Raw genomic sequence first — 27,576 nt, 5'->3', positions numbered from 1 at the left:
TAAAAAGCTTCAGAATCCTTAGTTTGGGCTTGAAAATGACCAACCAAGTGAGATTCATATTTTAGTTAGTCGCCTATGTCTCTTAATTCGTTAAAACCTAAGTTGTGGAATCTTTGCATCTGATATAATTTGGTGATTTTTGCTTGACCTTTACTCTCCACTATAATGATAAAAACTACAAGATCAAGTTTGGACTCAGGCTGAGATATGGTGAGTGTCATACCTTGTCATACCCAACTGGTACCATGTTATCCAGGAGCCAAAAGAGAGAACTCTTGAGTTTGTAACCCTGCAACTCAGTTTGATGAAGACATAGGTTAGTGTTTCCTGTGCCGTTATGCAGGGATCCACCAAGTATTCCCCTATCAGATGGAGGACATTTACACCAAAGGACACAAGTCACACAGATCTTAGGAGCATCTCACACAGACACACAGACATACAGACACACTCCCTGTCGTCCTCCAGAGGTGCAGCAGCAGCCTGTACACCACCACAGCGCTTCTATGTATCTGCTGTCAGAGTGCAGACAGAGGTTGTAAACATGGCGGCGGACGGGATGGTGCTCACCAACCACGACCACCAGACCCGAGTGGGGATCCTGACGGGTAAGGAGAGGATTTGATAAATGGCAACAAAATGCTTCGTAATATTGCACTTCTGTACCGTTTTGCCGTCGGTTGCCTGTGCTTGTCGGTGTCACGATACGAGCTGTCTTCGCTGCAGAGATAGCTAACGCTAGCCAGCATGCTAACCGGTACCGTTGACTGTCATTGCTCGAACGTTAGCTGCCTGCCTTATGACAGGTCGGTCGGACAGATGTGAAATAAGCTAACGAACAATATTCGCTATTTTGTCGTGTTTTTCAATTGTATATTTGCATGCGGAGATTGGTTGTGTTATTTACTGTTATAGTGTTGAAGATAAATGGCATTATAGTGAGACATTTTTACCAGTGTCAAGTCAGACAGAATAAAAAAACAGGACTTCCGGTAAGGACTTTCAAAGTAAACATTAATTGACGAATGTTGCGACGATGTGTAACACTGGCGCTTTTATTTTGACGGCAAAATCTCCTTTCTTCCGCGCTTATTCTGTTCTTTGTGGTTACCTTGATGCAACTGACATTTTCTAGCAAGGTTAGCGTTAGCTAGCCTACATCAGCTGCATTATTCATGTCCCCTTGCAGACCTGCTCTGTTGGCCGCTGTCGAGGCTGTTTTTAGTAAAATATATTTCGAAGCGCTTTTTGACCGCTGTTGGGGCAATTGTGTGTGGGTTTAATTAGCGCTATAAGATAACATTATTAAACCCAAATCGTTCGTTTGGTTAGCTATCCAAAGCTAGTTAGCAAGCAAGGCAAAGCGCCAATGCGAAATGAATTCTATTCTGCAGTTGTTTTAGCTTCACTAGGCAGCTTAGCTGATGTTTGCCTCCGTGTCGTGCAGAGGACTGGGACAGGCATACAGTCTGTCACAGCCACCAGCAGCCCTGCTGCCTTGTTAAGGCAGGGAGAGACGTGAGGCTAATGCTAAAGAGGATGCGAGCCAGCAGCTGCTTGTAAAATCTGTCATAGCTTTGATCTGCTAGCATCTCGGCTAACAGCAGCTAACCCTGCTGTCCAGCCAGCAAACAACCACAACCTCCAATCACATGTTAACATACGTCCCCACCCCCTTTACCTGGTGTGTGTGTGTGTGTGTGTGTGTGTGTGTGTGTGTGTGTGTGTTTGTTTGTATTGTACTTCGATCCTCACGAGCACCAAATGTCCTCACAAGGATAGTAAGGCAAGAAAAATCCTCCATAGTGAAGACATTTTGCTGGTCCTCATTCTACAAAGGGCTAGTTTAGCGTTGGATCTGGGATTTAGGATTAAGATTAGTATTAAGACTCTGTTGAGGTTAGATGCGGCAAAAGTTGTCAAAAAATATGGAAGATGGAAGCATTAGCCCTGGTGATTCCTCGGAAGAAGGCGCGTGATAAAGAGCCACACATTGTACAAGGTGTGCCATATCAAGATGAAATACTTTTGGGAATACTTCAAACATGAGTACCACCCACAGAGCATGGTTTCACCAATGGGGGAGCCGGGGTTCCTTTACTTATCTAAAGCGTGTTCTCATACTATTCAAATGTCATATTCATGTGAAATACACCGTAAATAACTGGGAAAATGGTGTTTATTTACTAGTCATGAATAATTAATGCGGGCTTTTTTGAATCTCTAGTCTACGTGCTGAAACTGATTTACAGTGCGATTTTTGTTTTGTTTGATTGAGCCAGAAAGCTTGGCAACAACGAGCTACTTTAGCTTGGCCTTGTTATCCATCGTTGAGACATTATATATTAGGTGGTGACATTTGTAATATTCATTTTGGAGAGGAAGCAGGCATACTGGCTTCATTCTGTCAAAGTAGCACACTGGGCCCAGTCACACGGCTTAGGCGGGATTTCATCCTCTTCGTTCATTTTCCAATAAGCTCATCAGTTGTGTCAGTATAAATAAATAAACCACTAATTAATAAAGTCAGTGGAGTTTTTTAATAATGTTTGTACAACCCATGTGTAATTTTCAAGCTTGAGTACCTAATGATTGAAGGCTAAAATGCCAGGGAAAACACCAGAAACGGTCAAGCTTTGACTCAGGCGGACACATCTATCTTGCAAAACTAACTAGACGCTTGACATTAAAATGGGAAAAACTAGTTTGAGAAGTGTTGTTGTGGGTTCCACAATCATGTTTTAGCGGTCAGCAAGCCATCGGTGATGCATAAACAATGTTAGTCATCCTAACATTTCATTTTACACAAACCAATCGTTACCATATGCACCTCCAATGTACTAGAGCTATTGAACAATGTCAACGAAAGATGTTTGTTGTGAAAAAGACATTTCAATTTTTGTACCACAGAGAAATTACATTTCTATTTACAAGCTGCTGACATACTGCCGATTTTTGTATTTTAGACCACTTGGCCAGTCAGCGTTGGTTAGCTATAATGCTACGGAAGATTAAAAAAAATCTATTAAAATTGTCAGTAAGTGGCCATGCAAGCTTTGGTATTTGGGGACGCTGGGACTGAGTTAATTCCCAAACTGAAAACATTAGGGTCTGATAGCTGCATATTCACATGAATTGGCATTTTAGCTATGAGGCCCCCTTCACACCTAGATTTTTTTTTACTCATTTACACTTACTGTGCCAGCAGGCGCATGTGATCCAGTGGTAACGGTGTGGCGAATCTCCTGTCCATTTTAGAATTTGTCTGGTTCCACCTAGAAATGGAGGAAAACCAACACATGCACATGTTACACATCTTCCACCAGAATAACAAAGTTAATAGCCTACTTCATCTGCAAACAGTTGTTCCCTTGAACCCAATGGGTTCAAGTTTAGCTAATTTTGCTAAGTGTCTATGCTCTTGTGCTAGGGGCCTTTAATGACAGGCAACATTGTGTCTGCAGTCCCTGAAAATGTCATTAATTATATTATCCAAAATCTTGAATATAGCTAAATATAGTATTTTAAGTCTTAAATGCACTTTTCTAAGTCTTAAAATGTTAGTAGTGTCTTGTTGTGCTGTTTTCCTGGTGGGAAATCAGCACTTCTGCGCAGACTTGCACTTTATTGTTGTATGTCTACAGTTTTTATTTTTATTTTTACATTAATTTCAATTTGCGAAATTGCTACATTTAACTGTACCTGCAGTAAAATAGTCATAAAAAGACTTGCGAGACACCCTGAACAGGCTTTGTCCTGGAGTCACATCGCATGCTATCAGTCCACACAGGGGAAATGGTTAAATCTCAGGTTTTAGCTTCTGCAGTTCAGCATAATTATTCAATTTAAGGAACCAGGGATTAACAACACTCTGCTGTTGAATGTTAATGCAGTAGAGAGTTATGATAGGAACACTTTATAATAGATTTGTGGTCTAGTATAGTTTGTTGGTCTGATGAGACTTTATTACACTTATGCTGGAATCTCGTGAGGAAGAGAGTATTTTTCTTATTGTTGATGGTATATATGATTTTATTTGTTATTTATTACGTTAGTTAAAATGTTGCATAAGACAAACTGCATCATATCAGAGGTGGACAACACTAACTGGACAAGATCAGATTTTTAATAAAAGGTTAATATTGGTCCCATATAACGGTCTAACCCTACTTGCCAGCATTATATTCTTGTAGAAATGACATATCTATAGCAGTTGTACTGTTCCTGCACAGTGTTATTAATTTATAACCTTAACTCCTCTCCTCTCCAGTCAGTGACAGCTGTTTCAAGAACTTGGCTGAGGATAGGAGTGGAGTCAACCTAAAGGACCTGGTCCATGACCCCTCACTGTGAGTGTACACACGCATGCACATACACACACACACATACATACAGGCACACATACACACACTTCACTCTACCTGTGTGTCTTATCTCCTTCCACAGGTTAGGCGGAGTTATATCAGCCTACAAGATCGTTCCAGATGAGATTGATGAAATCAAGGTACGTGTTGTAATGCGTTGAGCTAGTTAGCAACTACATCGCTCACTAGGGTGGCCATTTCCATAACACCAAAAAGGAGGACACTTTGCAGGATTCAGTGAAGCCAGGATAAAAACTGAAAAATAATCCCAAACCTATAACACATAATAAGACTCTAGTGTACTCACCACATAGTTGAATCTCTATTTGCTATACTTTTGCCCTTTCCTGGCTGCTTCCAAGGAATTTCCGGTACATGTCTGTGCACTCAAATGTGAAATTGACACAAATTTGCAGCTCTGCCTTGACACTGTCCACATCCAGACGATTTCTCTCATTTCTCCATGCTGAGGTCATCATTGAAAAGACACGTTCTGTATGTGCATTGCTACATGGGATGGAGAAGATGTAGGCGCTGACCTTCCTCAGATTCACAAGTGGGACATCTGCTTTGGAAAACAGTTTCAGATACCGCTCCTCACTGTAGCAACCTTCCATTTCTGAAGAGCTGAGAATAGCTTCCACCATGCCATATTCCTCATAGAGTCCATCCATATCAATGTCTTTCAGACTGCAGGCCTGGACTGCATCACTGTATTCTTCATAAGACACAGCAGTTGTGAGGCCAAGCTTTGACACTTTGCTATGAAAGCTGTTCTCAGAGAAGTCATACCTTTCACTCACGTATTTGTTGGCTCTTTCATAGAAAACAATAAAATCAGCCTCACATTTCTTAGCCAGATCAGGGGTTAGCTGCTTGAGTTTGTTATTCATAGCAAAGCCAAAAAATTTGTCCTTTAGCCTTCTCTCAAGTTTCCCTTTCAGTTCAGTCATTACCTTAAACACAGAGGTTATGCTAAATAATTTGGCCTCAAGTGCTTCAGTGCAGTCTGAGAACACCTTTAGAATGTGACTGAGGAAGAGAAAATACATCTCAGATACGTCAATGCCATCCTCTCCAAAGCATTTCCACAAAAACTTGGAGCATTCCTCCTCACCTAGACTCTGAAAGTAGCTGGACAGGCGTTTCCAATACTTCAGGATTCTGTCAATGGATGGCAGCAGAGACAACCACCTCGTGACAACGTGCCGGAGCAGATTGCATTCCTCCACTTCCACAAACTCGCAGAATTCCTTCAACTGTGCCGTTCTGCTAGCTGAGATGCTAAAATGGCTATAAACCTTAAGCACAACATTTTCAATGTCAACATCCAAGCTGCCTGCTGCATATCTTGTTGCATTGTGCAGAATATGGGCTAAACAGTTTGCAGCAAGCACTTCCTTTTGAGCCAGTTTCAGCTTCTGATAAACACTGTTGTGTTTTCCATAGTTAACGCTGGCGTTGTCTGCTGCATATACTGACATTTTTTTCACATCTAGACCAGACATCTCCAGTTTAGCCAGCAGCTGATTTGTTATAGCTTCCGACGTTTCGTTGCTATCACTGTAAAAATCCAACAGCGCATGTTGCACGCCCTCCTCAAAGTGAAAATATCTCAGTACAATGGGAAAACACTTGATCGTACCTTTGTTTGATGCATCAGTTGCCACTGAATAATGCAGTTAATTTTCTTTTATATAATCCACATGCGTCTGGACAGAGTAGGGTGCTAGGACGTTTTCGCACAAAGCTTTGGCTTTTGTTGTTCCACAGGTCACCCCTTTTGCTATTGATGAGTCGTTGTAGATCTCTCGATCAACTTTTATTCCACAGTCTACACTCCTGTATGACTGGTGATGCTTGACTGCATGATAAACTTTACAAAGTTCTGCAGCGGAGATTTTGTCATCTTGAGGCGATGAAGCTTCACGAAAAAACGATAAAAGTGAAGAGGCACCTGCGCCTTGATTGTTGCTTTTGTGCTTGTTTGTGCTAGCATGTCTGTCGATGGCGCCTTTCCCTTTGCTGCTTACGTCCACATCGCAACGACACAACGTGCAAAAACCATGGAAGTCGTCCTTTGTGCTTTTTGTGATGAATCCATGCTCTTTCGACCATTCGGGATTAAACGAAGTCTTTCGTTCCGGCATTTCTGTTGTTTAACCTACTGCTACAGGTAGATTGGGTCTGTGCCTGCTGTGACGTGACGTCAAGAAGCCACATGGCTAATTTGGTTACGTTTATTTAACCAATGAAATACCAGATATTTATTTGACACCGCTTTCAGCCAATAATTTGTTAGACCACAAGTCTTAAGGGAATGTATACTTACTTACTTTTTTTTTATTATTTATTTATTTATTTATTATATACCATTAGATAAAGTATAAAATAGGGATGATCTCAAAAGGAGGACAGATGAGCGTCCGGCTCAAGGCTGCGCCGGTAAACGGACACGGTATTTCAAAACCGGACTGTCCGACCTAAAACCGGACGGATGGCCACCCTATCGCTCACAGTCTGGGGGTTTAATGTAAAGCTGGGGACACACTACAAGACTTAACAGAATGTGAAAGGACATCACACACTTAAGCACTGGCATCTTGTGTCGAAGAGGAATACACACTTGATGACCAGTTGGATTTAGGGAACACACACTTGATGAAGGTGGGTTTAGGGAACACACACTTGACGACCAGTTGGATTTGGGGAACACACACTTGATGACCAGTAGGATTTGGGGAACACACACTTGACGACACATTTGACGACCAGTTGGATTTGGGGAACACACACTTGATGACCAGTTGGATTTGGGGAACACACGCTTGATGACCAGTTGAATCTAGGGAACACACGCTTGAGGACCAGTTGGATTTGGGGAACACACACTTGACGACCAGTTGGATTTAGGGAACAAACACATGATGACCAGTTGGATTTAGGGAACTGAAACTGATCTCACTGAAACACTGAGTTGGGTCATTTTATTTCCTCATTCTTGTACTTTTTTCTTCTCTGGCGTTCAGCACTCATTGGCTATCGCCCGTCTCCATTCAGATTTGAGTGGTTGACCAGCTCACACTACAGGAGGATTTCAAGACCAAGATCAGTTGTAAAAATCAAGCATGTTTGAGCTAATTAAAAAACGGGGCAGTATCAGACAGACAAGTATCAGTCATTTTTTTTAATTCATTTTTCAAAAGCATTAGAGTGAGCAACGCGTTTCGCATCTAGCTTTGTCAGGCTTGTTTTTTCAGATGATGTTGATGGTCCTGACTGGATCTGGGGGCAAAAGATTAATATCCTGCACCCTCACACACTACAAGATCATCTGTATGACTGACACAAGCTAGCAACAAATTGTTCCGATCTGGAAAATCAGCCGTGATGCCAAATCGTGGCTAGAAATGGAGTTAAAGTGTGTCCTCCGCTTATGCTATCCAATAGCGTTTCAGACCTCCCAGACTGTCCCATAGTATTCCTGGCAAATAGGATGTATGGTCTAATTTGTTGTTAACTTGTGTGTGTGTGTGTGTGTGTGTGTGTGTGTGTGTGTGTGTGTGTGTGTGCCTACATACGTACAGGAAACTCTGTTGGACTGGTGTGATGAGCAGGAGCTGAATCTCATCCTCACCACTGGAGGAACTGGCTTTGCGCCACGAGACGTCACACCTGAGGTACGCACACATCTAACCGCTGACTACAAAACGAACTGAAATCAAATAAAAATATTCAAACGGAACTTCCAGTCTAGTCGTTTTGGCCAAATAAAGAGTGACGTATAGCAGACAGCTACCATTTAAAAAGGCTTGGTTCATGCTGTCTGTGTAGCTAGATGCGTACCTTGGCATTCATGCTTCTCATGATGACCGCATGCCTGAAAGCTCCTGTACTTGTGTGGCGCTGTAGGAAAATTCACTCTCCACATCCCCCAACAAGAAAAAATAAGCCTGCCAGAATTGGCCAGTTCCAGTTTCTCAATGTTCAGCCAATCCTGGATGGAGGTGCTGCGGCGCCGTTTGTATTTCAAATTTCAGGTGGTGCACGAGCTTCCGTGAAACTTAAGTGCGCCTAGTCATTTTGGCCACAATTACGTTCTCCACATGTCTTTCCTTTTTTAACATTGGGCACAAGAACAGCAATTCAGGACACATTTTCCTTATCCACGACAGTCAAAATGCTACAACTTGAACTGAAATTAAATGAAATAAAAACTGAAACCAAACTTTCTATTTATTTCTGAAAAATAGAAAACAATCAAGCAAACCCTGTCTGAAAACTAACTGAAACTACACAAAAATTGGACTTCAATTTGAAAATAAAAACAAAAAAAAACCAAACACAAATCGCAAAACTGTTATAACTGTGATCTGAGCCTAGTTTGGAGATGCAGGCTTGTGAGGAAAGTGAATGGGTAATACACTTCCCTCTTGTAACAACTGCTGTCGAAGAACTGCGGTGATACAGGGCAGCTGCCAGGTGGAAATGTTGGCCATGGCGATGTGAAGAACAAGTGTGCTTGGCCAAACTTCTTTGGGGCAAATAAGGGTTTCAAACCCTCAAGCAGACCAGTCCCGGTGTTTCTGTTGCAGGCCACCAGAGAGGTGATAGAGAGAGAGGCTCCAGGAATGGCTCTGGCCATGCTGATGGGATCGCTCAACGTTACACCGCTAGGCATGCTGTCCAGGTAAAGACTTATTCTGTTCTCTTCCTAATGTCACTCTATTAGGTGTCTGTTTTATTCTAACCAGACTAGTGTGTGGTATCCTACTCTGCTCTAATCTGTTTAATTCTAACCAGACTAGTGTGTGGTATCCTACTCTGCTCTAATCTGTTTTATTCTAACCAGACTAGTGTGTGGTGTCCTACTCTGCTCTAATCTGTTTAATTCTATCCAGGCCAGTGTGTGGTATCCGTGGTAAAACTCTGATCATCAACCTGCCAGGGAGCAAGAAGGGCTCTCAGGTAGGACTCCAGGATTCTACTGTACTCTACTGTACTCTGTACAAGGGATGGGATGATATGCTTATGTCACGATACGATTTAAAAATGTCATTACAAAGTGCAAATAATCTAATTTGGATGGAGAGCTTGTAAATGTGTGATGGGCAAGCCGTCTCATTTGTGATTACTACAGCAGAATAAAATGCAGCTCATATTGCGATTAATTTGCCCCACGATACGTATTGTCACATTTTTGTATTGCGATATATTGATTTTCAATATATCGTCCCACCCCTTGGATTTCACTGTTTTGGCAAATATCAGTGATGTAAATATCAATAATTAGCAGACATATCATCCCATTACTGATGGTTTCTAGCTCTAATTGATACAATAACCTTTATTTACAGAGCACTTATCAAAACAGTTACAAAATGCTTTGTAAAGTGAATATAAATGTAAGCAGTAAATAAAAACATGAATCAAGAAAAAAAAAAAACACCACTGATTGGATTTTGCTGAAACTCAAAGCAAAGTAATGTATTTGTTACTGATTTGGGGGGACTATGTCATTTGTGTTTAACTGTTTGAGTGTTTACTGGTGCCTTGTTTTCACGCGTCTTCAGCAGCTCATGGAAGTTGCTGAAAAGTTGAAATGTTGCTTTATTTGTGTGTGTGCTGTCTTGTTTACCCAGGAGTGTTTTCAGTTCATCCTGCCCGCTCTGCCCCATGCCATCGACCTGCTGCGCGAGGCGGCGGTCAGGGTTAAATCCACACACTCGGCCCTGGAGCAGCTGCCCTCTCCTCCCCCTCTGCTGGCCAACACACACGGCAACACGCTCTCCAACACGCATACCATGGAGCGCGGCACGCAGTGCGAGGAAGAGGAGGACGAGGAGGAGGAGGAGAGGAGGAGAGCTCGACACGCCCACAACCACCACCATCACCAGCATGGCTCCTCCCACATCACTGCTGCCGCCATCGCCGCCAAGGTAACCGGGTTATGGCCAGGGACATCAGAATGATACTGGACTAAAAATCAGGGTGTCATTGTCAGAGAATTCCTCCCATATGAAACAAGATAGATTGAACCACAGAAATTGAATGGACAGGACGGTCTGTGGTAATTTGGCTAGTACAGCATAAAATGGCGATTATGGAATTTCAAGGGTTAATTGCTATGGTGACAACACAAGTCTGGGCATTAAGGCCTTAAAGTCTGTCACTCTTGCTTGAGAACTGAGCAGATGAGTCTGTTAGCAAACTGAAAGCTAACGTTAGCGATGAGGCTAACGTAGCTTTATCAAAGACTACTTCTCTCTCTAGCTCTTGTCAACATTAGCATGTTAGCAATCCATGACAGCAAGGAGACAGAGAAGCTGATTTGGTTCTTGCTGTAAAACCTCTCAGCTCAGCAACTTGCCGCAAGTCGGTTCATACAGAATCTAGCCCAAAGGTACACATGAAAATGGCTGCCGCTTCAACCGTCGTTGATTTGAATGGGAATCCATTCAAGTTCTGTGGATTAGACTTTAATGATCCCCGTGGAGAAACTGGGTCATTGCAGTAGCAGGCTACTGTACTATAGACAACTAAAGTTCTATAGACTATGATACTAGGCTGCTAAAATGCTATTCATCGTATTCTGTTACATCACCACAAAGCCATCTTGGTAGGAAAATAACAGGTGATTGTAATAAATTAACAGGTGATTACAATCAAATGACAAACACAGCAAATGAGCTGTGTGTATTGTAAAGCGCCATATTGGTAGGAAATGCATGTGACATCATGGGAATACTATGAATAGGCTGCTATAATACTCATAATAAGAAACACATATTAGTAGTTAAAAAGTAATTACAATTTAACAAGAGACAGCAGGACATTAAAGGAGTTAATTTTGTCCTATACCGTCTTTTTCACTTTACATAAAAATATCACTAGGCGATGTCAAGCTGAGGATAGGTGCTGAGTTACAAAATTTTGCTATGAACCACCATTATTACTTATTACTTTATTTGTTATTACTTAATAATACAATAATTACTAGTGCCCCCATGAATCAACCCATGAATAGATCCCCGTAAAACCCATGCACTAACCTTACTTTTTTAAACCTATGTTTTTTTAATGGATAATTAATGTTTATGTAATGGAGAAATTAAGGACATTTCAGGGATAAAAATTAAGGGGTTTGGTTTGAACCAATTTCTTGGGAAATCTTGAGGGGAAGTGAGTTCCCTATACCATGGCAGGGTACGCTATTAGCCATAATATGTGATGTTCATTCTTGTATAGAGAGAACATCACACTGAACTCCATCTAAGACATTTGAATTGAATTGAATTTTAATACCTGGTGGAACATCACTCAAAATATCAACTTTTGTAACGGTCCATTTCATCTCATTCACCTGCCTGTCTATGTGGACATGTGTATGTGTGTGTGTCCATCAGACAAGTCATGCTACGGTCATGGCTAAGGGGAGTCCCTACCTGCCCGGCACCACACCCGCCCCCCCCACTCATTTCACCTGCTTCAGTAGCCATGACAACCAGGTGAGACACACACACACCCCTCCTCTCCTGTCATTGGTCACTTCCGTCTTGATCATATCACGTCATTGTTAGCCACATCTGTCAGTCACACACTGTTGAACATTGGTAAAGCAATGGACCATGTGCTTAATGGAAATATTGTGGTATTATAGTGGTAGAAAGCAGCAGTTGGTAGTTGTTGTGATGGCTGACTGTATTGGTGTCAGTGTATTTTTTACATATTTTCATCGGAGTAGTTTGATCAGTCTGAAGTATCAGGTTGAAGTATTTGTTTACTAAATTAAGTAAATTAGGAAACACGTCTTTACATTATTGTGTGACCCTGAACTATCTAGAAAAATGAATTGTTCAGCATCATGCCCTCTCAGTCTCCCTCCGTCAATGTGTCTTTTCACATTCTGTTCAGCCATATAGCGCATCCCCAGCTTTAGTTGACTGCAATACAACAGGAGAAAGTCCTACATGTTTCTTAAGCTAGCGTTAAGTGTGTGTGTGTGTGTGTGTGTGTGTGTGTGTATAGATCCCAGACTCGATCATCTCTCGAGGTGTTCAGGTGCTCCCTCGGGATTCGGCCTCTTTAAGCTCCACCCCCTCCGAGTCACCGCGGGCAACACAGGCTACCTCCCGCCTTTCCACCGCCTCCTGCCCGACACCCAAGGTACACACACACACACACACACACACACACACACACACACACACACACACACACATACACACAAACACACACCTTCAGCCTCCTCACCACATGTTAATGCAGAATCATCATACTCTAATGCAGCTCCCAGTTAAAAACATTAAGGTCATGTTCATACTATTCCTCTTTTTTTCAAACAGCAAGCGCATTTTTTACATTAAAGTCAATGGAAAGTGACCGCTTGTTGCTATGTAGACAGTTGTTAGGTTACTATATGAACAACAATCAGAATGAAAATAGAGAAAGTAGCAGTACAAATGTTGGTAATTGTTGTTACTCTGGGTTGAAAATGGAGAAAGTAGCAATAGTTAAAGCAATATTCCACTTAGTTTTAACATGGGGGTTATTCGGCTCTTGACCGCCATGAAATCCAGATCTTGGTCTACTGACCAAGATCGGATGCAGCTGGACGAGTTTGTAGCATTCAGATTTTTACTTCTTTTTACTTTTTACTTCCCATTCATTTGAATGAGGCCACAAAAATAGCCTGAAAACTCACACTGAACACGTTGGTGAACAGATTCAACAACAGATCCCGCTACTGTGATTTTCAATGGACTGTGGGTCCAATGTTTTAGAACATAATTTTGCCAAATAGCATTTTTATTGATAGAAGAGAACATAGCGGAGGGATACCATTTAGGAGAGATAGTTCCTGTTTGGGAGACCGGAACTACCTTTATTTTTAAATACTAATTTTAGTGTAAACCAAGAATAGAAATGCAAAATGACGACTGACCAATGACTACTTGATTGTCTTAAAAGCAGGATATGTTGTTGAATCTGTTCACAAACGTGTTAAATGTAAGTTTTCACTTTCGTGGCCTCATTCAGACACTACAATCGCTACAAACTCGTCCCAGCTGCATCCGATCTTGGTGAGTAGTTTATATCTCATTCATGGCGGTCAAGTGCCAAATAACCCCCATGTTAAAACTAAGTGGAATATATATATGGAGCATATTGGCTGTGTTATAGAGTTTCTACTAAGTGTTTGAGAGTTGGACATGCAGATGAAGGTTTGACAGATGTAGGATGACACTGACTGGATGATATAATTTGATTTAATGATACTGATATTTAATAACAGGCCAATATTGGCCTGATATATCAGTCTAACCCATGTAATGATTGCATATTTCATTATTTTGGACTTAACCCAGTGTTATTCTGTGCAATTAGATCCATATATACCCATGACAGGGAATTATACACTGGGCTGCTGGTGTATTTGTTTTGAATCTCCCCGCTGGAATTTATGTAATTTATGTTTCCATGTCCCATTTATTGGACATTGGCTATTTATAGATTCATCAACATGAAAACCCTTTTCTTGTTCTATCATTGTGATGCCTGTCAAGATGCCCTGTAGTAAAGATGCATGGTATTTAATATCACCCCTTTTACATATATTTGCATCAAACAACGACCAAATATAGAATATCTCTGTCTCTCTGCAGGTTCAGTCACGATGTGGCAGTAATGAGAACATTCTGAGAGCCAGTAAGTCTGGTGTGTGTGTGTGTGTGTGTGTGTGTGTGCGTGCATACGTGTGTGTCTGATTAACATGCCAGCCTCGCAATAACAACTTGCATCACTGTGGACAATTTAGAATCTTTATGGTATTATGAAAGCAGCACATCGGCCATTCCCTCACACACTCTCTCTCTCTCTCACTGTGTTTCTGCACATGCATGTGTGTGTGTGCGTGTGCGTGTGCGCAGGCCACAGTGCAGTGGACATCAGTAAAGTGGCGCGTCGCCATCGCATGTCTCCTTTCCCGTTGACGTCAATGGACAAAGCCTTCATCACTGTTCTGGAGATGACGCCTATTCTGGGGACCGAAGTCGTCAACTACAGAGGTGAGTATTTAGGTGTGTGGGCGTGTGCGTGTGTGTGTATCTCTCATTTGACTTTGAAGTGAGCAACACACACACACACCTTCATGACTGTATTGGAAGTAACTACACACACAAACACAAGCATTATCACTGTCTCTGTTGTATCTATGTGATGGTACGGTTGGAGTGTTAGTTGTTGAAATCTGTTGACCAGTAAATGGAACTGGTTGGACTGGTCTGTGTCTAGACGGTATGGGTCGAGTGCTCGCTCAGGACATCTACGCCAAAGACAACCTCCCTCCATTCCCCGCCTCCGTCAAAGATGGCTATGCTGTACGAGGTGAGAATATCTAATATTATCTGAGAGTATACAACACCAGGTAAACGTTACATCAGAGACAGAGTTGCTACTAGTCTTCCTTTGTGTCTATGAACAGTGCAAAGTTATCAGTCATAGCTAACATCTATCTATATATTCATTTCTGTTTATCTACTTGTTACCACTGAATGTATTAAAGAGGAAATCCTACAGACAGTATATTGAACTTTCCACTTAGCTGTCCCTTACCTCTTAAAAACAGTAGAAGTGGTCTAATTTGTTTGATGAACATGATTAACATCATTGTGAACCTGTAGCTGCTGATGGCCCAGGAGATCGCTTCATCATGGGAGAATCACAGGCTGGACAACAGGTCAGCTCTATTACAGTAATACTACTATAGAATATAGAATTATACTATCTAATACTACTAGAACTGACACTATTACCACTTGCAGTAATATGGCAACTACCATTTCTAATAATACTATTACTAGCACTACTAGCAATACTGCCACTACTAGTAATACTACTACCACTATTTTTTCGCACTATGAGTAATACTAATACCACCACTACTAGCAATACTGCCATTACTAGTAATACTACTACCACTATTTGTAGCACTATGAGTAATACTAATACCACCACTACTAGTAATACTATTACTGCCACTACTAGTAATACTATGAGTAATACTACTACTAGTACTACTATTACTACCACTACTAGTCATACTACTACTACTACCACTACTTGCAATACTACTACTGCCACTACTAATAATACTACATGAAACACTACTAATACTAGTATGGTAATACTACTACTACCACTACTAGTAATACTGTCACTACGAGTAATACTACTCCTACCACTACTTGTAGCATTATGAGTAATGCTAATACCACCACCACTACTACTAATACTACTACTGCCACTACTAGTAATACTACAAGTAACACTACTACTAGTAGTACTATTACTACCACTGCTAGTAATAATACTACTACTACCACTACTTGCAATACTACTGCTACCACAACAAGTAATACTATTACTACCACTACTAGTAATGCTGTTACTATTGCTACTAGCAATGTAGCAATGCTAGTGCTACTACTAAAGCTACATCTTTCACTACCAGTAGTACTAGTATTGGTGTCAACAGTGTTAATACTAGTACTAACTACGATATATGCTTGGTACTATGAGCACCGAAAATGGAAGCAATGGAGCACCGTTATGGAAATTCGTTGTTCTGGCAGTTCTGAAAAAATAAACTGTGTGTGCGTGCAGCCCAGCCATACCGTGATGCCAGGTCAGGTGATGAGGGTGACAACCGGGGCTCCGATCCCCTGCGGAGCCGACGCTGTGGTCCAAGTAGAAGATACTGAGCTACTGAGGGAGTCTGAAGATGTAAGTACACTACCTAGGATGCTACCTAGGACACAATCAAGTGTACTGATTGCCCTAAAGGTGGCACTGCTTCATTGTTGGGGGTGGGGGGCACCATGTTTCCCATAGGCTTGTAGCGGTGTGTGGTATTGACCGTCTGGAGTGTTTCAGGGCACAGAGGAGTTGGAGGTGAGGATCATGGTGCAGGCTCGGCCCGGACAGGACATCAGGTAAGACCAACAACAACCACAGTGTAGAAATAACACTCCAACACATGGCTCATACATTAGGATTCAGTATTCAAGTATTCCGTGCTTGCCCCCAGAATTGTATTCTTGTCAGAGTGGAAAAGCCTCTGACACAGCATTTAGACCATCATGCGAAACTCTTGATTGAAACCCACACTAATGAGATTCTTTTAGGGTTAGCAGCTCTTCAAGGCAGGGTGACCCACCACACCTATTCAATGGTAGAGAAATTCTGGGACACAGTACTGCCTTTAAATGATATTTAATTTACAAAAAAACATAATTGAGTAATTAATTGAATAAATAAGCTGTGCAAAAAAATTACATTTTATTGTTTTTTTATTGTAATTATATTATTAAACATAATATGTGAAGGAAGTAAAATGTTATCACAGATTTTATCAACTTTCTTTCTGTAGCTGTGGTCAGGGAGGAACCTCCATCATATCAGAGGTGGACCATACTGACTGGCCAATCTCTGATTTTTAATTATAAATGCCAATATTGGCCCAGTATATTGGTAAACCAATATATCGGTCTAACCCTGTCATACACAGCTCTGGAAACATATAGAAAATAAATTTGATTATTTCCATGTCTTGAAAAGTTTGGAAATTGCCTCAAACAAAAAGTCTCAAACAAATATTGTTAAGTCCCAATATACACGTGACTACACATTTAATGTGATTAAAATTACGTACTGTCATTTCACATATTGTTTTTTTAATTTATTTATTTATTTTTATTACAATACTATAATAGAGAGATTTTTGAACAAGAGTTTTGAAAGCACATAGCAGCCCTGAAAAATAAGATTCATTCAATGGTGGATTGTACGTAGACTAAGGAAGCTGATTGGCCGCTTAGTGCAATCTAGTTGGGATGGAAAACCACTACTAAATAGTGTGTTTATCTTTGTCTATGTGCACAGGCCAATAGGTCATGACATTAGGCGAGGGGAGTGTGTGTTGGCCAAGGGAACCCATATGGGCCCATCAGAGATTGGCCTGCTGGCTACAGTAGGAGTGACTGAGGTCAGCGTCCACAAGTTCCCTGTGGTGGCCGTCATGTCCACTGGCAACGAGGTACACACACAGACACATATGCGAATACACATTGTTTTATTTCTATACACACACATGTTTTTATACGGTCGGAAAAGGTCAGAAAGCTTTTGGTCTGTCGCTGCGTTAGGCTGCCAATTGAATTCCTTTGTGTGTGTGTGTGTGTGTAGCTGTTGAATCCAGAGGATGACCTCCACCCAGGAAAGATCAGAGACTCCAACCGCTCCACTCTGCTGGCCACCATCCAGGAACATGGATACCCCACCATCAACCTGGGCATCGTCGGAGACAAGTAGGAACAAGTTGCTTCCCAGTGAAAAACCCCCATTGACTTTTTGACTGGTGCTTCAAAATTATTCATAGTATTCCCATGATGTCACATGCATTTCCTTCCAATATGGAACAGAATACTATGAATTTGGGATTTTTTGCTCTAAAATCCACACAAAGTGCTTTTTCTTTTTTAAGTGGAAATTCAAGAAATTTTTTTCACCCCCATAATAGTGAGACATTTTAAAACATTTTCTCTTCAGACTTACTCTAATTTTACCTTTCTTGCTCTGAAGTCTCGTACCTAGTCCTATCAGTACATTTAATGGGAGTTTGGAGCACAGTGTGGAAAGTCAATTTTACTTAGAAAAAATTAACTCCTTCAATAAAAGTACAGAGTCAGACATTTCTTCATTGACTTCCACATTTTAGAGGAATATTATCTGAATATTAGACTAGGCAATTAATAATAAGTGTATTATTATTATTGTGATTGTGTTTTCAGCCCTGATGACCTGCTGTCAGCTCTCCATGAGGGAATCAGTCGTGCCGATGTCATCATCACCTCAGGGGGCGTGTCCATGGGAGAGAAGGTAACCTCTGACCTTTGACCTATGACCCATCACCACTAACCAACCAAAGAATTCCATGACATTTTGTGTAGGTATTCTGTTATTTTTTTTCTTAACCAGGAACTTCTCACAATGTGAGGGAAAACGTTTATTTACTGGGATTTTAAGCACAAATGCAAAAACTTACCTACCGCGGCTTTCAGGAGCAATCAACGTCTATGAAACACTTCAATCATGGCGTCTTGACGGCTTCAAACGAGTTCAAATGCGCGCACACTTTGAAGTCAGTGTTTTTGTCCACGTCATTCCTGCGGTTATTCTCATCCATGTGAATGCAGCATAATGAATCCCTGGAAGACAAATGACAGACTAGAGTCCAAAATGTCAAAGTGTAACTGCATTAATCACCTAACGTTAGCTACATTTATCATTGTTTATCTGTCTGTCTCTGTGTCTTGTGTCTCTATCAGGACTACCTGAAGCAGGTGCTGGATATTGACCTTCATGCTCAGATCCACTTTGGACGAGTCTTCATGAAGCCGGGGTGAGATGAGGGAATGGGGGGGGGGCACTTTGTATCGCCAAACTAATTTTCTTAATGAGCAATGGGGAAAATGAGCTGAACTGCTACCTTGTCTATACTGCTACTAGCCTACTACTGCTACTTATATTACTTCTGTTACCACTAATACTACTACTGTTACTACAACTACTAATCTTGCTACTACTGGTACTACTACTGCTACTACTACTACTGCTACTACTACTACTACTACTACTACTGCTACTATTACAACTACTACTACTACTGCTACTACTACTACTGATACTACTACTACTGATACTACTGCCACAACTATCCAACTGATACTACTACTACAACTACTACTAGGATACTACTATTACTAATGTGATTACTACCACTGATACTACTACTACTACTACTACTACTACTACTACTACTACTACTGGAAAATAATGAACTCTCTGTTTCTGTCTCTCAGTCTTCCTACTACCTTTGCCACAGTAGACATTGACGGAGCACGGAAACTCATCTTCGCTCTGCCAGGTACTGTATTTGTGTCTGGAATAAGTGTGTGTGAGTGCGTGCATGCATGCATGCATGTATGCTTGTGTGTTTGTGTGTGTGTGTGTGTGTGCGTGTATGTGTGTGTTCCTCAGCCAGCCTTGATTCTCTAACCCAGGTTTCCCGGCCCTGGTCCCAGTCTGATTTAGCCTGCCCAGTCTCCTACCCATTGTGGTTTAGCTAATATATTGGTCTGTCCTGGTCTACACTTTGTATCTTTCCCAGTTGTCCGATCCTCTGGACCATCTCTGACCCCGTGGCCTTGTCCTAGTGACCTACTATTGTATTCAGTGTAGCTTACCTAGTGTATCTATTGGCTTGCCCCAGGCCATTCCTGTTTTTTTTCCTGGATCCCATGTAGCGTTAGCCCCTGTCTAGTTTGTGCATGCCCTAGCTGTCCTCGTCCTAGCTGTATCTGGCCTGCTTATAGTAGGGTTAGACCGATATATTCGCTTGCCGATATATTGGACCAATATTTATTAAAAAAATCTGATATCGCCCAGTCAGTTGCGTCCACCTCGGATATGATGGACGTTCCTCTTTTTTTTATTACACCAGCTTCAGTGGTGGCAGTCCATAAAACCTGCAGTGAAACCTGCCTCGCTCTGCCTTTAAGGAACATTCCGGTCATTTTCAACCAGGACACTATTTTCCCATCATTTTCCATCATACTGATCGATTCTGAACAAAATCTCATCAATTGCATGTGCCTTGCTTGCCTGGATGCGCAGCTCTCTAATACAGTTCTAATGGGCCAATGGACAATACATAAATCCACTCTCAAAAGCACCCAATGCATGTCTTTTCAACATATTGTTGCTCACTCTCTATTGGAGAGCCACGCACCCTGAGATATGCGAGATGCAAGTAGCTCTGTAGTGAAGCAATTGACAAGATTTTGGTTAGAATCGATTAGCATGATGAAGAATAATGGGAAAAAAGGGTCCAGGGTCAAAAACGGCTGGAATAATACTTTTTTTAATAGTATTTTTTGGCATTTTTTTCCTTTATTGGATAGTGTATAGTGAAGAGAGACAGGAAAGATTGGGGACAGAGAAAGGGGGAGGTTGACATGTGACAAAGGCTGCATTCGAACCCAGGATATCACAGTTACATGGTATGCGCTTTAGACCACTGAGCCACCAGGACACCCCAGAATTATTGTTTTAGGAGCTACTAACCCACCCAAAAGAGTGTATGGATTTCAATTTTAGTTGGGTTTTAGTTTTCCACGATGGTCTAAATGCTGTTTCGGAGGCTTTTCCACCCTGACAAGAATACAATTCTGGGGGACACACTGAATACTTAATAATTGGCAAGAAGATTTTAAGATGGACAAAATATAGGGTATTGGCAGCTTCATATCGATATCAGCCTTCAAAAGCCCATATCGGTCGAACCCTAGTCTATACTGTGCAGACTCATCTAACTACCACTGCAGTCCAGCAGTCCTTGACTGTTGTGGTGTTGAAATGACTGTGTTGCAGCTCCACTCCTGTATTAAGTACTAGATGTCTGCAATGTTGTCATGGTTATTTAAAGGGGAACCAAACACAGAGACTACTTTTCAAATTGGACAGACATCTACTGGTTAAAAGCATGCCTGTGATGTAGGTTACCTGTTTTGTCATGGGATTGTCATGGATCAGCCAATAGCAACCAAGATCAGCCAATAGCAGATTGCAATTGCAATAGCATGCTTTTTTAACCAGTACATGTCAGTCCAACCTGAAAAGTAGTCTCTGTGTTTGGTCTCCCTTTAAAGAGTAACTAAACCCCAAACCCAAATCTGTGTAAAGCCTGACATCTAATGGTAAAAAAAATTGCCATCTGCTATTCGCTGATCTTTGGTGCCAGGCGATGTCACCTTCTATAGAGCACAATAGGTGGTGACTTCACCTGGCACCAAAATATATAGCAGATGGCAATTTCTTACCATTAGATGTCAGGCTTTACACAGATTTGGGTTTGGGGTTTAGTTACTCTTTAAAGGATGCTTCTAGTGTGTCCTTTGGCCTTAGTCCTGGTCCTTGGTGGTGTTCGCTCCAGTGCTGTGTATGTATTCCTATTGTTATTAAAGGAAACTTCAGCTTCAGAGAGACTGGGCCCTCTCTGCTGGAGGCCGTAACCCTGAGTGACACCGAGGTCAAACAGCCACTACCCCCTCCGCCTAGAGGAAGTAGGTCCTAAAACCGAACCCAAAATTACCCCTAAATGACCTCTAACCGCACAGATCCCTCCTCATTCTGCTTAGTGGAAGTAGATCCTAACCTTGACCCCTAAATGACCTCTTACCCCACACCACAAATGACCCCTAAATTACCTCTAATCCTATAAATCCTTCCTGACTCCTCCTAAAGGAGGAGCCTCTAACCCCACAAATCCCTCCAGTCAGTCTCAAGGAAGTAGGTGTTAGCCTCAAACCCAAAACCCCAAACAGCCCCTAAATCATCTGTTACCCCACAACCCCAAAGACATCTAACTCCACTAATATCTCCTCACTCCGCCTAGAGGTAGTTGGTTCCAACCTCGAACCCCCAAATGACCCCTAAATAACCTCTTACCCCACAACCCAAATGATCCATAAATGACCTCTAATCTCATAAATCCACATCCTCACTCCACCTGTAGCAAGTAGGTCCTAACTTCAAACCCCAAATGACCCCTAACTTACCTCTAAAGGGTAATTTATGGTTCTACGTTGAACCTACCCCGTAGCTACACCATAGGTACAGTGTAGCCCACAGAGGCTACCACCGTAGCTTATGTGCACCTCTCCAAAAATGTGACTACGCGTAGAGTGACACAAGACTGCAAGAACTGTGACTGGCCCGCTTCATATTTCCTCCTGCCTGTATCTGATTGATGTCCACCCATAGCAAAGACAATTGAGCAGATCGAAGACAGACTGGAAGTTTGCAAATATGTTCATTTGTAGGACAACTCATCTGTGAATTATAAGATACCAGATGTCACTGAATTTGTGGCGACAAATATCCAGAACATGAGTTTCAGAGAATGTAAACACTGCTACGGCGTTTCCACTATGCAGAACCATAAATGCTTTCACCGCCGTAGGCACCTACGTTGTAGCTACAGCGGCAATTCGACGCAAAAGTGTAATTTACCCTTAACCCCATACATTTTTCTTAACTCAGCCTAGAGGAAGTAAGTCCTAACCCCGAACCCCAAATGACCTCCAACCCCAAAAATCTCTCCTCACTCCACCTAGACAAAGTAGGTCCTAACCTTAAACCCCAAACAACCCCTAAATGACCTCTTACCCCACACCCCAAATGATCCCTAATTGACCTCTAGCCCCACAAATCCCTCCTTACTCTACCTATAAGAACTTGGTCATATCCTCAAACCCTGAATGACCCTAAACTGTCCTCTAACCCCAATCTCTCCTCGCTGTGCCTAGCTAGATCAAGCCTCCAGATCACCTTCAGTTGATCCCTTGATGATTCCAAATGACAACATCTTGACCCCCATCCTGAATGTAACCTGGAATATGACGCATTCTTGTTTGCCCTAGCCCGGGTCCTGGTCCTGGTCCTGGTCCTGGTCCTAGCCCTCGTCAACCTTCATAATGACCTGACCCCTGGCCCTCATTCAGCTCTACAGCTACCTACTTATTCAGAACCCATCTAATGCTGTGTTCATATTGTGGTCGAAAAAAAGCCAAACCGGTCGGCATTATGGCATGTCAGTCAACCACAACGGCAAACTGCCTTCTCAATGCCAAGGTGACTTTGATCAAACAAGAAGTTTGACCATAAGATGTGCATTGATACAATAGAAACTGAACTGTTAAGTGGTATTGTGTGACAGTTCATTTTTAGTTTTTAAAAGTATAGGCTATATTTTGGGCAAATGATTCATATGATTCCTAATGTAAATAATGATTCCTAATGAATTTTAATATCTCAGCCACACCAAAATGTTGGTGGTACATCTTGTTCTCTTGGAGAAAGCTTTTCTGAACTCCAAAATGGACAGCCAGAAGAAGAAAGTTCTTGCTTCTTCACTACTTTTATTCTCATTGGAGGAAGAGACAAGACCATGTGCACAAATGTATGTGGTGTAAAACTTTACCGCTGTGGTAAAAGGCAAAAGTCAGGAAGCTTCAACTTTTGCCACCAAGTTCGGTCTGCTGGCTCAGTAGGTGGCACTTTCCACCAGTGTCGGTGGAGTTCACCATCATTCTCCTTTTGAAAACGATGAACATCTGGGAAATTCAACTTTTATTGCTAGCTTTGGTCTGCAGTTGCTGTAGGTGGCACTTTCTAATAGTGTTGGTGGTTTTTACCAGGAGTTTCCAGTTGAAAACAATGAACATCCAGTTTGCCATCTACTGCATACCGTCACAGTGTGAATCCAGCATTACTACTGTGTTCACTAAACTGAAGGCTCCTCTTGTGGTAGTGTATTGCATGTGTGGGTGTGGTGAAGGCCTACAGGTCTACTCCCTTCTCCTCCTCTTGTTCTTCCTCCGCTTCCTCCCACTCTCTTCTCCGCCTTTTGTTTATATTATTTTATTGCCTTATCACGTTGAATAAGAGGTAAGTTAGTGCCAGAAGAGATGACAGCTGTGAATTTTGAGAGAACTAGTCAGACCTTCTATGGCCTCCATTTCACCTGGCAAAAACATAAGTCTCGTATTCAGATTGTGTCTAGATCTGATGTAGCTGGATTACATTTACACCTGACCTTAAAACGCATCTACAGAGTGCTGTGTACGTACTTCCTTTTGTAATATTTATATCCTAATTCACATTAAACACCTTGTCTCACTTGTTCCCCATCCGCCAGTTTTGAGTACATTTCCTCATTGGATCCGTACGTATATGTGGATTGGAGACGCATTGCATTTACACTTTGCTGTTAATGAGGCCAAATGTGTCTCTGATCACCTCCAGAGATGGTTTGGGTGATCAAATCTTCAATGCATCTTTGGTGCATTTACACATGGATTTAATGTTCTTTTGCTGTATTCAATTACAATCCCATCACATCGGACACATTTTAATGTCAATTGGGAAAGAGGTCCTAAGTAACCCAGTGGCAGTTCCATTTGCCATTCACATCTGTCCATTAAACCAGCCAGAATCCACTTCCTCAGGCCAGAAGACATCACTATCAGATGATTCATACATGCACAAATTCAGTAAATGTTCTGAAAATTCCCATTTATATTCTGTTAGACCAAAATCATTCCATAAATCTCTCCAGGATGTCGTAGGACATGGAATTGGTTGTCTCCATTTGTAATCAAAGTGGGCCTATGAAAATACCAGCTAAGCCAGTTGTTTGGGGAACTAGTCCAGATAATAGATGTGCTTTCTTATAGCAATCTAGTAGGTTCCCCAGTGTTGGTAGTTTTAATATCAGAATCACTTTATTCACCAAGTACAATAAATACAAGAATTTTTCTGGGTGAAATTAGTGCAAGGAGATATTAACTAGCACATAGGCACATATAGTTCAGGGAGAACAGGACCTCATGTTTAGTGCAAATGGGGACAGTGCAAGACATAGCTTAGATAGTAGACAATACATATCACTCTAGAAATAAACATCCAGCATTCATTCACTATTTATATGCAGGCAGCATGGTATGCAGTACGGTTGCATTGAATCAGTGTACCATGAGACATAATTAGTATACAATTATACTGAGCTAGTTGAAATCCATGAAATTCTGAGCATTATGCAGCCTGGACCAGATAATTAATACTAACTGGTATGCTAAGTGGTTTTCAGATTTTCCTCAGTAACCCAGTTTGTGGTTGCCTTGGTAACCCAGTGTTGTTGTGTTGTTTTCTAGGTAACCCAGTGTCGGCAGTGGTGACGTGTAACCTGTTTGTGATTCCTGCTCTGAGGAAGATGCAGGGCATTCTGGATCCCAGACCTACTATTATTAAAGCTAGGGTAACACACACACAAATACACAATGCCAAACCTACTCGGTTTTAGTGATACACTATTTAATTTAGCATAATAAGGGGCAGCAGAGTGGTGTAGTAAGTAGGGAGACTTCAACCAAAGGACCCGGGTTCAGTCCTGACCCTACTGAAGTGTGTGTGTGTGTGTGTGTGTTTCAGCTATCCTGTGACGTTAAGCTGGATCCCAGACCAGAGTACCATCGCTGTATCCTCACCTGGCATCACCAGGAACCCCTGCCCTGGGCACAAAGCACAGGTATACGCACACATGCGGTCACACACACACGCACACACACGCTAACTCTCACTCTCTCTCCCTATCTATCAGGTAACCAGGTATCCAGCAGGCTGATGTCTATGCGTAGCGCCAACGGTCTGCTGATGTTGCCTCCTAAAACAGAGCAGTATGTGGAGTTGCATAAGGGAGAGGTTGTGGATGTCATGGTCATCGGACGACTATGATGCAGGTGTGTTATTCTGTCTTCTGTTTTGCTCAATTCACCTGTATTCACAAAGTGGCCATATTTATTGTACGTCAGGGTGGGAAACCCTACATGGAGGACAGCAAAATGGCTGGAAAAAGAGGCAGTGTTAAGACAAATGTAAACTGTATTTATACACCAAAATGATCCTTCAGTATGGTGGAGAGTTGAGCAGAGCTGGAGAAAGTCCAAATCAAAGAGTACAGCAACTGGATTGAAGGGAACTTCCATGATGTTAATCCATAATGTTAGCTAATGCTAGCAGTTAGCTAATTCATGTTGTTAACGTTTGATGCATCTCCAAAACAACTTGGTCTAATTCTTATTCATATTTAGCATTAACAGCCTTTATCTTTACTATATAGAAATAACATAATGCTTATATCCCTAATGGCGCTTCTTTGACAGTCAAATTGCTCATGTGTCAGATAGCTAACGCTAGCGTTAGGTGACTGTAGGTGACTTGGTTAAAACTGCTACTGTTAAACTAGTTGTTGGCTACAACTTACACAATAAGACCTAGTTGGGTTGTCGTTAAATGTTACGTTAACAACATGAAGTAGCTGACTTCTAACATTAGCGTTAACGTTATGGATCAACATCATGGATAATTCCTTTAATCCAGTTACTGTAGTGTTTGATTTGGACTTTCTCCAGCTATAGCCAAGGATAATTTTTAGAGATTTAATTATTTTGTCTAAAGTCAGGTTGAGTTTGCCTCTGTTTCCATTTTTGGGTAAGGTTTCCCGCCCAGTATGACATAAATCAAATATGGCTGCCATGTGAATAAAGCAAATTACATTCTACTTTATTTTCATCATGTTTTTGCTCTATTCTATTCTCTTCTGTTCTGTCGTTTTCTACCCCTCTACACAGTTGCAGCAGTGTAACTTGTTCACTATTTGACCTGTGCTTGATTTTTTTTTTCTTTTTTTCCTAGACTACGATGTCACTTGCTACCGATTACCATGGCAGTGCCAGGACTTCCTGTCTGGACAGGAAGCAGGCAGGGGGCAGGAAGTGATGCATGTCTACCTGGTCGCCAATAGCTGTGATGTCATATGCAACAGCCAATCGGAGCCAGCGGAGGCTGAATCCTCATCGGTCCGCTCTGAGGAGATCACTGTATTTCAACGGAGAAAAATGTGAAAAAAAAAAAACTATATAAAATATGAGATTTATTCTGTAATATTATTATTATCCTGATGATAATCATTATTATGATTATTAATATTCTTAATTAATATTCTATTTATTATTATTATTATGGTTCTGATTGAATATTATCATCTTAGTAGTAATCCTACCCTCTTCTCTCCTGTTCCATTTGCTTTGTGTGTTTAACACTTTCCCTCGTAGATATAGAGACATAGAGACTCTCCTCCTCCCGTCCTTTCTTCTTCTTTTTCCTCCTCTCTCCTCCTCTTCTTTCCTATTGTCTCTTCATCCCTCCAGACACAGAAGTTATACTCCTTGATAGCCCCCTCCCTGCAGTATCACCATATCACCTCCTACAACACTCTTAACATTAGGGTTCGACCAATATGAGATTTGAAGGCCGATTATAGATATTTTTGGATTGACGCTGCCGATAGTTTGCGCCATCACCATGTCTATCTTTAAATATGACCATTTTCATGTTGAAAAATTCCAGAACAATGACAAATATTCAGTGTTTCCCCCAGAATTTTATTCCTGTTGGAGAAAAGCCTCTGAAACAGCATTTAGAACATCATAGGACAATAAAGCCAGACTAAAGACATTTTTTTAGGGTTAGC

General features: G+C 41.6%; 1 protein-coding gene across 2 annotated transcripts; it reads left to right on the top strand.

The window, feature by feature from the left end:
* Nucleotides 1–534: 534 nt before the first annotated feature.
* On the top strand, nt 535–27,576 carry gphna (gephyrin a). Of its 2 annotated transcripts, none has more exons than XM_071914277.2 (24): nt 535–608; nt 4,271–4,349; nt 4,447–4,504; nt 7,952–8,044; nt 8,960–9,054; nt 9,266–9,332; nt 10,007–10,303; nt 11,771–11,872; nt 12,393–12,530; nt 14,030–14,072; nt 14,294–14,431; nt 14,658–14,750; nt 15,047–15,102; nt 16,029–16,148; nt 16,299–16,357; nt 17,307–17,460; nt 17,610–17,731; nt 18,215–18,302; nt 18,752–18,825; nt 19,286–19,350; nt 25,199–25,302; nt 25,476–25,572; nt 25,645–25,783; nt 26,739–27,576. In XM_071914277.2, exons 1-23 carry the CDS (start codon nt 545–547, stop codon nt 25,776–25,778), a joined length of 2,340 nt encoding a protein of 779 aa, XP_071770378.1. In that variant the 5' UTR covers nt 535–544; the 3' UTR covers nt 25,779–25,783; nt 26,739–27,576. The 2 variants fall into 2 exon arrangements, with proteins under 2 accessions (XP_071770378.1, XP_078145499.1); XM_078289373.1 differs by having other exon boundaries at nt 14,625–14,750.

The sequence above is a fragment of the Centroberyx gerrardi genome, chromosome 17 (genome assembly GCF_048128805.1).
Source record: "Centroberyx gerrardi isolate f3 chromosome 17, fCenGer3.hap1.cur.20231027, whole genome shotgun sequence".
Lineage (NCBI taxonomy): Eukaryota > Metazoa > Chordata > Actinopteri > Beryciformes > Berycidae > Centroberyx > Centroberyx gerrardi.
The sequence above is the reverse complement of the archived record's forward strand: the minus strand, read 5'-3'. Positions and strand labels throughout refer to the sequence as shown.